Genomic DNA, 13908 nt, shown 5'->3' with positions numbered 1-13908 from the left:
CTGATTATAAAAAAACAAACAAACGTCATTTCTGCCTATAGTCATCACAAAAGAGAAAAAAAAAAACTGCGAGAGCAAATTCTTCCTCCATTGACTTTCGAGGTGACGATGGAATAACTAGATGATTTATCTTCCAGATACCGAACCAGATACCGAACTTTGTGGGATGAATTTCATTACGTACATCCTGGGAACCCTTCTCGGCGTTGTTTTCGCCGTTCTTGTCATACTCTCCATGATAATGGCTTGGTGGAAACATCAAAAGAAAAGGTGACTTTTTTTAATACAAACTATTATATGGGGAAAGGGAATGGGGGTGGTTTATTTATTTAGTGGTAACAGGTCATCACAACAGTATGATTAAAGTCAATGGGAATCGAATTTCTGATTTTGTAATTCTGTCATTATAACCATATTTTTGTTAACTATTTCGCAAAATCTCACCACCAATACAACGGTGAACACTAAATAAACATACCTTATCAAGGGATCAAATAGAGGAGAAAACATCTCAGCTAAAATTTGCTGTTTTACCTATCAGTGCATTCTCCTGATGATGTTTTGTAACATACTGATAATGACGATAATCAAATCTAAACTGAAAATAAAAAGAGGAAAGCTACATCTCAATGGAATTCTAATCACATCAAAACTTTCAACAAAAAGTTAAAACTTTCTTTTGTATTAGACTATACAAGCTAATTTATGGTTACGTAGTAATAATGTCTCATAACTCTTTTATCTTTATTTTATTTTTTAAGCAGTCTATAATTACATCTCCTCCAGTTTGACAGTATGGATTCACTTCTTGAACGTTTTTCCTCTTTATTTTACGTGATGTAATACAGGCGTCCAGAGGCTTCTGGTCAGTCAAATGTCAACTCAAGTGAAGAGCAGTCGCAGCTGAATCCTCAGAACACTTCGACACCAGGCTCAACAGACGGTGTTGTTTCACTGCACTCTACCAGTATCGACACTTATGTTTTGCCTCAACATCCAGACAACAAATCTGGTGGCGCCATCGGTCACCGAGAAAACACGTATGAGAACTCAGCAGAGGTGATTAACGACACATAAATTCGGGTTCGCAGGTTGTGGTTTTACATGTGAACTTATAAAATTATATCTTAAGGGGGTGAGCAGGCTTCAAAAAGGAACAGAAAGCAAGAAACCCCTCAACTTGTGTGTGTGTGTGTGTGTGTGTGTGTGTATGTATGTGTTTATGCGTGTGTGTGTGTGAGTGTGTGTTTTAATTCAGAGCGTGTTGCGGGCTTTGATATAGAGCAAATTCTTTTATCTCAGTCCATCGAGCAAACGTAGGTGATTACAGTGCACTGCACTCTCGTTATATCGAACACGGTTATGATACAATTCCGCAAAATTATCCACTATATGTTTTGTTTTGTTTTTTAATTGTTTAACACTGTTCGTTTACAACGAAATTTCGATATAAAGAAAGAAAACTGCCGGTCCCGAGGACTTCGTTATAACGGGAGTCCACTGTATATTTCAGTCAGCGGTACCTTTGATATTTTGATATGATCATGCTAAACTAATGCAACTAAGTGCCCCGAGATCTACGTCTATCTGACAATCTGTACCTGTAGTTGCTTTTTAGTTTTGAATGTCAACTTAGTCCACACACAAATCGTCGACATAAGTTGACTCATTGTACTAGAATAGACGGTATTTTTCGGATCTCCTTTTCTCTAAAACATCATTCCTGTTTATTTTGATTTCCAATCATGTATTTTGATGATGAGGAAACATGAAAGTTTGCTGAGTAATGATATTTTCCTTTTCAGAAGCTATCCTCATATAGATATGCCTCCTGGCGATTTTTTTGTGGGTTTCCTGATACAGGGTCATACGTCATCTTCAACGGACCGATCTCGTGAAACTAGACAGAGGAGCGGGAGAGGTTCAGCATACACTAGATCATGTCCTCATGACGTCATACACCAGGGTGGTAAACACGAGTGTAATAATGAGGTAGCGGATAACACGAAAGCACTATACATGGACATGTCAGGTTCAGAGAAGAAAGGGAAGAAGAAGGTAATATTTCTTCAATCCAGGCATTTTAATAAAGAGGAAGAAGATATTGATGAAGACGGCTACCTCCTTTCCAATGTCAGTCTGCACAGAGCTACTAGATTTCAACCTGAAGCAAGTGTCTCACCATGTGGTAAAGAAATCAGCATAGCGTCATCTATTCAGGCCAGAGGTGTAGATGACAAATGTGGGAAATGCCAATCGTCAATTTACCACGAAATTCCCTCAGCTTCCGAACAATCCGCGCCTATTCCAGAACCGCAGTACTGTCCTACCTACTGGAATATCGAAGGAAATGTCGAATTTGGCCCTTATGCAATGACCCGAGGGTCACGAGTGGAGCATGAGATGGATGAACATGGCTATCTCGTTTTAGAAGCAGATCCTGGTGAAAGCGTCAATGATGGTTGTGAGAGCCACAACAGCTTGTCTTCCACAAAGATAGATTTGTACGAAAACGAAATTTCCCCCCAAACAGAAGATGACTTCAATTTAACAGTGTATGAGAGTATTCCTCGCGAACCAGAACTGTAAAGATGCCTTTATACTTATTTTGCAAACCGGTAAATAATTTCACAACAACGACGAATATAGTTGGGGATTACGATGGGTAATGTTCGTCATTCCGGATGTTCGTTATTCCGTAACACACAAATTCCCTTTAAATACATGTTTGTTATTTTATAAATTAAATTGGGTTGCTTAATTCGAAAATTTGCGGAGTAATTCAGAAGGTTCGTTGGTCTAAAAATGATATGAAATTTGGAATTTGGAAGGTTCGTTAATCCTAACATAATAGATAATAGATTCGAATATCCAAAAATTAAATAAAGTTCAGATTTCCGATGGCTTGTTGATCATAAGGTTCGTTCGTCCGGAAATTCGTCAATCTGAAATTGAAAAACAGTTCGATATTCCAAAGGTTCGTTAATCCAAAAATAATGTAAGGTTTGTTATTCCGAAGGTTTGTTAATCCGAAAATAGTAAGAAGGTGCGCACTAACAAAACGTCTAATATATCAACTTATATTTTGGCTAAATTATCTGTGAACTATTCGTCATGGAGCGATAGGGAATCATTTAAGCTTTATAAACCTAATTACAACCATGCAGTATAACCCGGAAGTATGAGAACAAATAACTTTTTGAAGAGACCCTTCAAAGAGGATTCGACCTTCGTCCTTAACAGGTTGAATTCAAGTGAAAAGCAAAAGTAATATTTATGAACGAACGCAAAGCAAAATAATTATAACCTGTGATGTTTATCATAATCCACTGATGAAAATTATACATTAAGCATCACTGTCATCATTCAAAACTCATTCTTTGCAATATTCGTGTTACTGACACATTAACTCCATTTTGTGAAAACTCATGTTGGTATCGTTACTATAAGATGAATGTAAGATATAGCAACAAGTGGAATCCTTGACAGGACAAATCACATTCATGTTTATACACTGAATTAATGGATGTTATTTTGGAGTGTTTTCTCGATACGCTGCAAAGGTACATGATCTATCTGTATACCTCATTGAAGATACCTGTTTCGTACCATGACGTTTGTGTATGCACGATGATCAGGTGTGTTGGGTTATAATTACCGAAGTACATTGGTAAATGAATGCAATTTAAAATTATAGGAACGCACGAACTTCATCATGTTTCTAGCTTGGACAAGGACATGTCATCATTTAAATAGTCTCATTTTTCCTTGCTATGCAAGCTTTTGCTTGCCTTGCTATATTTCTGAATAAGCTGGTTTTGTGTATTAAAAAAAACAAAAAACAAAAAACAAAACGAAAAAAAAACAACAACAACCAAAAATGAGAAATATGCTTGAGAACATAAAATGTGTCATAATATTTTATAATAATGCATGGTCTTTCGGATAATTCCAATGTTTAGTAATGTTTACTATAAGTTATCATCATTACGGTGATATCTGTGAAACAAGTTACTAGTCAATAAGTTTCAGTGAAAGTGAACAAGTGAGCTGACGTAAGAAACGCGAGAAAGCAACGAACACTATTCAGAGCTTTAGTAGGACCTGCGAGGGACGTTTGATAACTCAACTAACCCAGAATGTTGTATACACAATGTTCATAACTATGGTAATCTCAATGGGACATTGTATAAAGTAATTTCAGGTATGGATTTCACATGTAATATTGTCAAATTGAATTAAGGGCAAAGAAGTCATCGTTCTTCAGATTGAAAACAGAGGAAATAATAGTTTGTCTGATGTTATGCAGTACCGGAATTCGTGTTATCAGGAAATACCTGGCACAATTTCATTCATGACCAGAAGACATCCAGAGCTAAAATTCCGGACTTTGAATAAATAAAGCAACGCTGGTAATAAGTAATCATTAGATGATATTGTAACAAAGATAATTAGTGTCTGCAGTGCTACTTCTTAATGTCCTATAAAGACACTGAAAATACATTGTATCATATTCGTACAATTACAAGAAGCTTAATAACAAGAAACATTAGTTACTGATGCCGTTATTTAGTGGAAGTACACTGTATCAAGAAGAAGAAGAAAATAGTGCAGTTTAGTGTGTAACTTCTTAGTGTAACTTAGTGGCATTTTTTGAGTTGTTGACATTGTCAGTTTTCATAGTGTTGTCTGTGCGCTTAAAGTAATTTGTGCCGAAATTAGCCCGTCTGATAGTGTTTCATTAATAGTTGTACAGATGATGTAGTGTAGATTTTTTTCCCCTCTAATGTCAAGTGTGAGAAGTTGTCTAGCAAATGCTTGGACTTTAAAGGTTATTAAATGTGCGACACTGAACAGTATTCCGAACTAACTTATTTTTGATATATTGGAACATGATATCCAAATGAACTTTTGGTCAGAGGACTGCTACAAGCTTCCTGCTTCTATTAAAAACTATGTCTCTTTTCATCCACATCCATGGTGTACTGCTGAATCTTATTAGTTTATCAAATGTGTCTTTCCTCTTGATCTGTAACTGATGCATACATAATGTTTTTATTTGCATCCAGATGCGTGGATGTACAGCATTTGAAGCTGTATGGATGTGTATATGCATGCTACGCCTGTGTGTGTGTGTGTGTGTGTGTGTGTGTGTGTGTGTGTGTGTGTGTGTATGTGTGAGTATGTTTGAATGTGTGTATACACTGTACATGGTATTGAAGGGACCTTTGAAAGAAGTAACATGTTTAATAAGGTCAGAATCAGCTACACTGTATTCAGTTATTGCAAGAGGTTAGAACAGCAATTCAATTATGGGGAAGAGAAACAAAATGCTGTCAAAAAAGGTAGGAAATGGGAAGGTTTATAATATGGTTCATTGACATTTGCCCCTGTGACAATTGCCGCCATGAAATATTTGCACGCTAAGCTAAACACAAATTCTACCCACAAACATAACCCTAACCCTAACCCTAATCCTCACATCAAACTAAACCTAAAATACTAATATCACAACCCAAACCTGAACCCTAAGTCCTGGGAGATAATGAGACGGGAACAATTGTCGCAGGAGCGAATTTCGTGTCACCTCATGATTTACATAAGGAGGCATATACCATATTTTCCTTCAGATTCTAAAGACAATATACATTTATATATATATATATATATATATATATATATATATATATATATATATATATATATATATATAATATGTATTTTTTTGTGTGTGAATAAAGCTGTCATAATCTCAATGTAAGCAGGAAGGTTTGATAAATATCAAGTATTAACTGAAGTGTAATAGATGTACGTGTGTGCATGTGTGTATTGATAGGTACAGGGTGTGTGTGTTTGTGTGTGTGTGTGTGTGAGTCGTGGTAAAAATGAATTGAAAGATGATCGACAATGTAAGTACTCGCTCGTGCCACTTTCCTAAAAGCCTTGGGAATCGGCTAGTATGCTTTCGATTGGACATCTACGCACGCGCAGGGAGTGGCCGATTAGCTGAAGAGGTCTCATGACGTGTACTCGAGCCCTTTTCTTCCTCAGCACTGACAGAGTAGGGATATTATGTGTTCACATAACTCTACAGAGCAGGAAAGATCTCCTGGAAACGTCATCCGTTCTGCAGACATTTTCCATATCGAGGGGGAACGGGCCTGACTATCCATATCTTAATATCATAAATTCAACATAATCATGCTAAAAATAAAATAACTTAAAACAAACTGGTACTACATGCATTCTGAATCTTGAATATCTCATAATTCTCAAGGATGCAAAAGTTGCTACATCCAGATACAGGTTCAGCTAACTCGAGATTAAAAATGTAAAGAAAATCTTTAATTTTTGTTTCTCCCTTTTCAACAATTTAAAAGAAAATGTGGCAAGACGTCATTTTATGCGCCAATTTGGCTACCATCTGTAAAGGACTAGTCCACCTTCATGGGCATGTGACGGGGGCGGATCCAGGAATTCCGTAAAGGGGGGGCGCAAACAATATTTTTGGTGCTACTTCCGGGTTTCATCTCATTTTTCCTTTTTATTTCTTTTGTTTTAACTACAAATAAAGAGGTGGCGCGCGCCCGGTGCGCCCCCCTTTGGATTTGCCACTGTGTGAATTGAGTGAACGCAGTAATATTAGTAGAGAACATTAGTGAAAGTTTTGGGAAAATCGGGCAATTCGTTCAAAAGTTTAGAATTACCAGTTTCAATTTCATTTATAGGAATACAACTTTCAAAAAAAAAAATCAAATTCAATCAACATAAGAAGTTCCCATGCATTTCTGCGGGTCCTTTCTGGTTTCTCTCTGCAATACATTGGATTGCTGTACACAATTACATTTTAATTTCAAACTTTCATTTATTCAGTTTTAGTCTACTGTATTTTGTGAATAATTTTGTCTTCCACGTTCAAATTACTTCCTTACAGTATCGATGTAACATTAAGAGAATGGCTATATCTCAAAATTTCTCTACATTCAAATTTACATTTTGATTCCATTCACACCTTCCCCGTGTCCATATCATAAGTTGCCACAGTCGGTTCAACTGTAGACCTGTTTCACCCAATGGTTTCTCCAGTGATATAGTCTTGCTATAGTTGTCAAAAGCTTCGCCCATAAATTCTGTCCGTATTCGAGATATTCATGTATACGTGTACTCTTCTCTAGCAGCGTCAGGGTCGTGCATGAATGTAATGTACATGATAAGTGTTTCAAAGAGTTATACGAGCTTTCATAGGCCCTACACAAGGCAAAAGTCCCATTTCAGAATACATTAAGTGTGCATATTCAAATAGACGAGTAACTACAAAGAATATAAGAAACAACGAAAAAGACAGTCCATATGTTGTAAAAATTTTGCCTTATTGCTTATCGTAAATTTGAATTCCTTAACCTTCTTCTAACGCCCTTTTTACATGTTTATTTGAGAAACTCATGAAATTGTATGCTGATTAAATTACATTGAATAAACCAGTTACTTTCTTGAATGCTGATCTCCGTGATCATTCAAAAATTCACTCGAACTTGAATGATCACATTTTTAAATGGAATGAAAATCTGATGAAATTAGGCGGGAAAACCTGTATTATCCCCCTGCCTTCTGAAAGAGGCAAGTCAAGTGTTTTGGGGGGATTTTTTTAACGATGCGAGAAAAGTGAAAATATGTTGAAATGTCTTTATATTTTCATTACATTGTTCTATACATGTGACATCACAAGCTGTAATAGTCTTCTCATCCTGCAGTGACAGAGCAGAAACTTTAAAAAATCAAAACTTTTGAACTGACTGTCCGATTTTCCCAAAACTTTCACTGATGTAATATTACTGCATTCACTCAATCCACATGAAGGTGGACTTGTCCTTTGATATTTCAAAGCCCTCAATTGTAAAAGAGCTTTATCATCCAGATTTGAATCCAGTACTCACAAAAGACAAAAAAAAGCAAAACAGGCGGGTTCAGCTTCTTGCACCAAGACTATCATACATATAAATAATCTAAAATGCATAGGCCAAAGAAATGGAAAGACAGAGAGAGAGAGAGAGAGAGGGGGGGGGGGGAAAGAAAAAGAGATAATGCTTTGTGAATTTGTTTAAGTGTCGAAAGTAGTTTTCCACCTTCAAGAATTTTGTTTATCACTTTGTTTTACATATTTCATGTTCAAAACATGCACAATTCTTTATGGAGTCGTTCAGCTTGCTGGAAGCACTTAGCCAGTAATAATGTAGTCCAAAAGTATCCCATGAATTTCAGTAACTATCACAGAAATATGATAATAGATCTGTGATAATAACGTGACACAATACAATATCTCAAACGAGAGCGTGGGCGTTATATTACTGAAACTAAAGATTGGCGTTCTCGAGTGGCTGTATGCTGTGGATCCTCCTGTATCGCTTCCTTGAAAGCCCAGACAACTTTATGAGATGATTACAATTTCATTATGCTCGAACGCATTCTTATCATGCGCACTCAGACTCTATAATACTCCAACGTCATCAATCAGTACCATCAACTGCAATTATCGTTCATTCCTATTCCACGTACCGGTTGCATGTAGGGTTTCAAGGGAACATTACACCGACTTTCAGTCTTTTGAATAACAGCGTGCTGGTATTTCGGAGTTATCTGCAGTGGCTGTGCTATGATTCCCCCTTTTTCGCGATGGAGGAAAGAATGATATTCCTGGTATGGATTTCTGCTCATTTCATGTTTTACAATCCTTCTATGAGGTCCTCAGCATTGGGAACTAATACATGTAGGTATACCTTTCAATTTTCATTCCATCATTGACATACCTCGCACATTTCTCTCTTTCTCAGTTCTTATTGTTTGTTTGTTTGTTTGTTCATTTTCCGTCTGAGAAGATGGCTGGATAGCCCATATTCAACTACGTTAAGCTGGTCTTCCATGGGGTCCAGTTGGATGTGAGGTGGGACCACTTCACCGGGTTAAGCATGTCAGTCTTTACACAAGAATGGGATGTTATATCAGATATGCTTGAACCTCTGTTCTAAAAATTCCCACGAGTAATTAGGTTCTATCATTTTTTTTTTATCTGCTACGCTTTTGAAAGAAAAACGATATATAACTTAACTAATGGGCTATTACCTCCAGGAAGACGAATGCGTTCAAAGAATTTGGTAAGAAATAGTACATGATTCGGTGCTTTAAATCATGTCACCGAACTGACATCAGCTCGAATACTTGAGGAATGTTTCATTGTTCCTTTTATTACTATTCTCATAATTCATTGATTTACGTGAACCCTTTGTTATCCTTATCATCACGCAGATTTCAGTCTAAATTGTTCGGGGATTCCAGAACGGGAGATACGGTGTGACCGAACCTGCGCTGAAAACCATGATAGTTGGGTTCTGCAGGCACCCCGTGGAAGGAGAATCCTCTATACCCTCAATTCCATCAACAATAATGTGGTGGTATTCAAAAGACTTGATGAAATAGCAAACAAGGCTACTCGGAATCTGATATGGAAAGGCTCAGAGTATTCTCCCTTTTTATCCCTCACCCATCAGACGAAGCTACGGTTATGGTATATATATCTACCCTGTGGAATTCAACATGAGCGTGAAGTGTTACGGAGGTAAGTGTAGTTTACACAGCATAAATACAACTGTTCACTGACTGTTACTTACTCCAACACTTGTTTTCCCTCCGTTATTCGAAACCTGATGTTTCCATCTGCATGACAGAACATAAAATCTAGGGATGAGTTGACAATAATTGTAAAAAAGACGTGTGGTTTAATCGTCGTGTTTTTAAAAGAGTGAAACATGAAAATCTACAGCGAGGATGCACTCCGTTGACACACATCACTGTTAAAACAATAAATTCAAGTCTTAAAACGTAAAAGACGCGATGAAACAGTGACATAAGATAGAAGTAAAGTGAAAGTATACAAAGTAATTGAATGCCGTGTCATATGCCTCATTTTCATCGAAGCCATACTACAATGTATCAAAATGTCATTTTATGTACAGTATACAAATATTCAGTGATTGACAAACAATAAATACTGGAACGATCTCCCAGTACAAATTAAGGCACAATTTATTGAATGAATTACATTGCGTATGTTCATTGAAATTTCTTTCTAACTTGTTTATTCGCGTTTTGCTGCTGTGCTTGGTTGTTGTCATTCAAATCAGTTGAGCCTCGCTGTTTGCGCTCTTAAATTCCTCCCCATCAGTATATCTTCCTAGTGTATAGACATTGGAACTCGTTAACAGCTGGCTTTGTTGTACTCACGTCATTGCTACTAGCTGGTAAATCTTTTTTTTTTTTTTTTGAATTGTTGGTATGGTTGGACTTACTACTCATCGACCGCCTAATTTTTATTTGCTTGATAAGAATATTTAACACTGAAATTCACGTAAAAACTTGACCTACTTGATTGAGAAAATACAGCACTATCAAATGCTGTTGTTCCCTTTTCAATTCGAAGTTTCAGTGCAAAAATATCGCCGTCGAACTTGCGTGGCCTCGTTTCAGCTCCCCGCGGTGCCGCTCCTTATTGAGATCGACCGCTGTTTTTGCATTGACAATGCACGCAAACCGAGTTGCATTGAACACCGTGTTGTACGAAGCTTTTTAGAAAATGCATTGACATAACATGGCGATTCGGTTGAAATTTTCATTCGAAATTTTGTCCTTGATTAAAACCATTAATGAACAGTGAATTTTCGCGTTTTCCCGCACATCCTCATCAACGGTCAAAGCCAATACATTTTTATGTGCTCTGCGCGCAGTGCAGTGCGTACTTAGCGTTCTGTGCGCCAAAAACTACGCGGTCGGTTTCAAAAAGGGTGGTCGATATGTAGTAGGGCTACCATACATGCATGTTCTCTCTCCCTTATTAAGGCTTCCCATGTCTCCTCTGAGGACCCACATGTCGAGTGTCTGCAGTATTGTTCAAATCGTATTATCACACCATATTGTTAACATCTCTAAAGGGCTTTTTACACTTGTAAATTTTTGCTTAGCCCCGGACTATCGGTGGGGCTAAGGGGGGGCCTTAGCCCCACCGTTGGTACGGGACTATCCTTAGCCCACTTTCTGTTTACACTCGTTTTTGCCAAAGTGGGCTAGCCCCACCGATAGTACGGTACTATCTGGCCCTGCAAAATAGCAGGGGTTAGCACCGCAATTGCGGTGCTAGCACCGCAATTGCGGTGCCAAGCAAGTGAGTGTAAACAGAACGAAAAAATAATCCTGGGCTAAGCGACGGAGACGAAGTCCGACCCTCACTGACCAATCAGAAACGAGGCAATCAAGTGCTGCCGGTGCGTGCGTGTACGTGTACAGTACACAGCGTAATTATGAATATTCATGTGGTTTGGAAAGTCCGGGGCTAAGAAATACGAGTGTAAAAAGGTCAGTTTTCTCCTTAGCCCCGGACAAGAGATAGTACGGGACTAATTGGCCAGTGTAAAAAGCTGAAAAAATTGGTACGGGACTAACGATAGTCCTGGGTCAGAGAAAGTCCGGGGTTAAGAAACACAAGTGTAAAAAGCCCTTAAAACAACTGTTCATATACGTCTGCAGAATGTGGTTATTTGTTTGTTTGTTTTCACTATATGTATTTGAGAAGAATCTGTTATTTCCCAGATATCCTTGCCTTTCAGTTTTGTTTTCTATATTTTGGTGCTATGTTGCAGCCGTGCTCCTTGTTTGTTTTTGTACCCTCTGTTCAGAATTTGGGACCTACGCTTAACAGGCTTGCTTTTAAGTAGGTTCCATCATTTTTCTCTAGCATTTATACAGAGAGCCAAATTTACGAAGAGCGACCGTCATGGTTTTTTTTTTTATATGTTTACAATAACTTACTGTGCATCCTAGCCTGGTAATGTGATTAATTTTATTTCATTATGTTTGATGTACATTCCTACATTGAGAAATATGAAAATGAATTGAATTAAATTAGATTGAATTATTTCATGGGATTGTTATGGCTCAGGGGAGAGAAACATACGAAATAAAATTTGCGGCAGTAATTTGTCCTGGAAGATAATCGATGGCAATTGCAATGGGGAGTATCCGGCAAATTTGACATTTTTTTTTTAATACTTCGTTGGTAAATATCCTGGCCATTATTCTTAAAAAAACAAACAAACTAGAAAAACCCGAAAATGCAAAACAGAAAGAGTTTATTAATGTCGTTGTAAACGTGTTGTGTTGTTGCCCATGAGTGTTGTTGTGAAAATCAATTCACATAATAGCCATCATTCTGTATCCATATCTGTCATAATGTATTATTGTATTGTATATTGTACTCAAATTGGTGCAAATGTTTATTCCAGTACCGGATGAACAGAAAGCCGTCAAGTAGGCTTACCGACTATTAGTTAATAGATTGATATCTCGACATTCGCTAATAATCTCTAGAATAATAAGCGTTATTATTGATCTTTAGGTCACGTATGAATTGCATTTATGGATTCTATTGATGCCAGTTGACTCACGAAAGTTTATTTAGTTTTGTCATATTGTTCCCAAATAATGTGGGGAGGAGAATTAAAGTAGAGTGCGATCTGCATTAAAAACAACGTCAAAAAATTATAAATCGCATTGCTTCTTCTGTTCCTTTTGAATGATTACTTATAGATCATTAATTACCCCATTGCATTTGTCAAATAATTTTTCGAACCTTGGTCATTAATTTTCAAGAGATGCCAACAGTGAAGCTGGTTGATGGATCCTCTCCCCTTGAAGGACTTTTGGTCCTCGAATCAGACCGATACGTCTGCTTGGATGGATTTACCACCAAAGCAGCTGAATTGGTCTGTGAAGAGCTTGGCTTCCCGACGGCAAAGAATTATACCGGTCAGAGTTTGGCCTCGATTGCGACGACAACACGAAAAAAAACTCAAGTGCCGTCATGTCGTGAAGGTAACAGCATAATGATATGCATGCAGATTAGAAGCTAATTAATAGGAGGTATACCTAATAGATACCTAATAGGAGGTATTGGAAAGGCCTTTTGTCATTGCGATGGTTCGTTTTCTGAACGTGCAACAGTTTTAATTTCCCGATATTTCAAAACTCCGTATATAATAAATTATCTTTTTAAACTATACTGCCAGTTTTCTTGCTACTGACATAATAATAATAAAAATAATACTTACAAATGACTACGTTCTTTGACGTTGGATGACAGAACTTAATAGGATAAATGCAGCAATCAAACGTTCATTAGAATAAGATTCGTTTTCTCTTCACACAAACTTATTAATGCCCAATTGCGTTCATTACTGATATTGTCGTTATGTTTTGTTACTATGTAGCTATTTTCTTTTTACATACATATTACACATGAGAGCCAATATAATTATGTGTATCAAACTTTTATGAGAAATGCGGCGATCAAACTTTATCTATTTCATGAACGGTTTGTACTATATCAATACACAGATTCGCTGCGTGTAATGGACTGCTTGACAGCGACCGAGTGTTTCTCAAACAGGATTGTTAGACTCCAATGCCGAGGTAAGAGATTCAAAATGTCTTATGAAAACATTTATATATTCTTATCATTCATAAAGTCCAGACGTTCGCAAACATATTGATACCTATTCTTATGCTTTTGTGTGATTCTATATTATATACGTCGCATGGAAAGAGTGAATTAGTGTGTTTGATGTATGCGAACATAGTGTTCTTTTAGTCGCTAATTGTGTATGGTGGAATGAAACTCGACACTGTTAAGAACCATAGATTCCACTGTCAACACACACACACACACACACACACATATATGTATGTATGTATGTATGTATGTGTTTGATATTTTCAGGCGCTACAAACAGAAACACTTATCAAACTGTAATTTCAGGGATGATTTTGTGACTAGCTGTTGTTAAAATGTATTGGCCATAATGCACA

The 13908-nt window shown here is 37.2% G+C and overlaps 1 protein-coding gene across 1 annotated transcript; it reads left to right on the top strand.

Annotated features, from left to right (window-relative positions):
* Window positions 1–202: 202 nt before the first annotated feature.
* On the top strand, window positions 203–2645 carry LOC139741770 (uncharacterized). Its single transcript, XM_071652351.1, has 3 exons — window positions 203–270; window positions 849–1059; window positions 1864–2645. The coding sequence occupies exons 1-3, from the start codon at window positions 236–238 to the stop codon at window positions 2587–2589; spliced, it is 972 nt and encodes a 323-aa protein (XP_071508452.1). The 5' UTR covers window positions 203–235; the 3' UTR covers window positions 2590–2645.
* Window positions 2646–13908: the final 11263 nt, after the last annotated feature.

This window comes from Diadema antillarum, unplaced genomic scaffold, assembly GCF_040938485.1.
Source record: "Diadema antillarum isolate AM-2024a unplaced genomic scaffold, OU_Dant_1.0 seq00000952_RagTag, whole genome shotgun sequence".
In the NCBI taxonomy this organism is placed as follows: Eukaryota; Metazoa; Echinodermata; class Echinoidea; order Diadematoida; family Diadematidae; genus Diadema; species Diadema antillarum.
The sequence above is the reverse complement of the archived record's forward strand: the minus strand, read 5'-3'. Positions and strand labels throughout refer to the sequence as shown.

Coding starts and splice junctions, on each gene's coding strand:
- LOC139741770 (XM_071652351.1), top strand. CDS start 236: ATGATAATGGCTTGGTGGAAACATCAAAAGAAAAG. Junction 271..848: donor TGGAAACATCAAAAGAAAAG/GTGACTTTTTTT, acceptor GATGTAATACAG/GCGTCCAGAGGCTTCTGGTC. Junction 1,060..1,863: donor CGTATGAGAACTCAGCAGAG/GTGATTAACGAC, acceptor TTCCTGATACAG/GGTCATACGTCATCTTCAAC.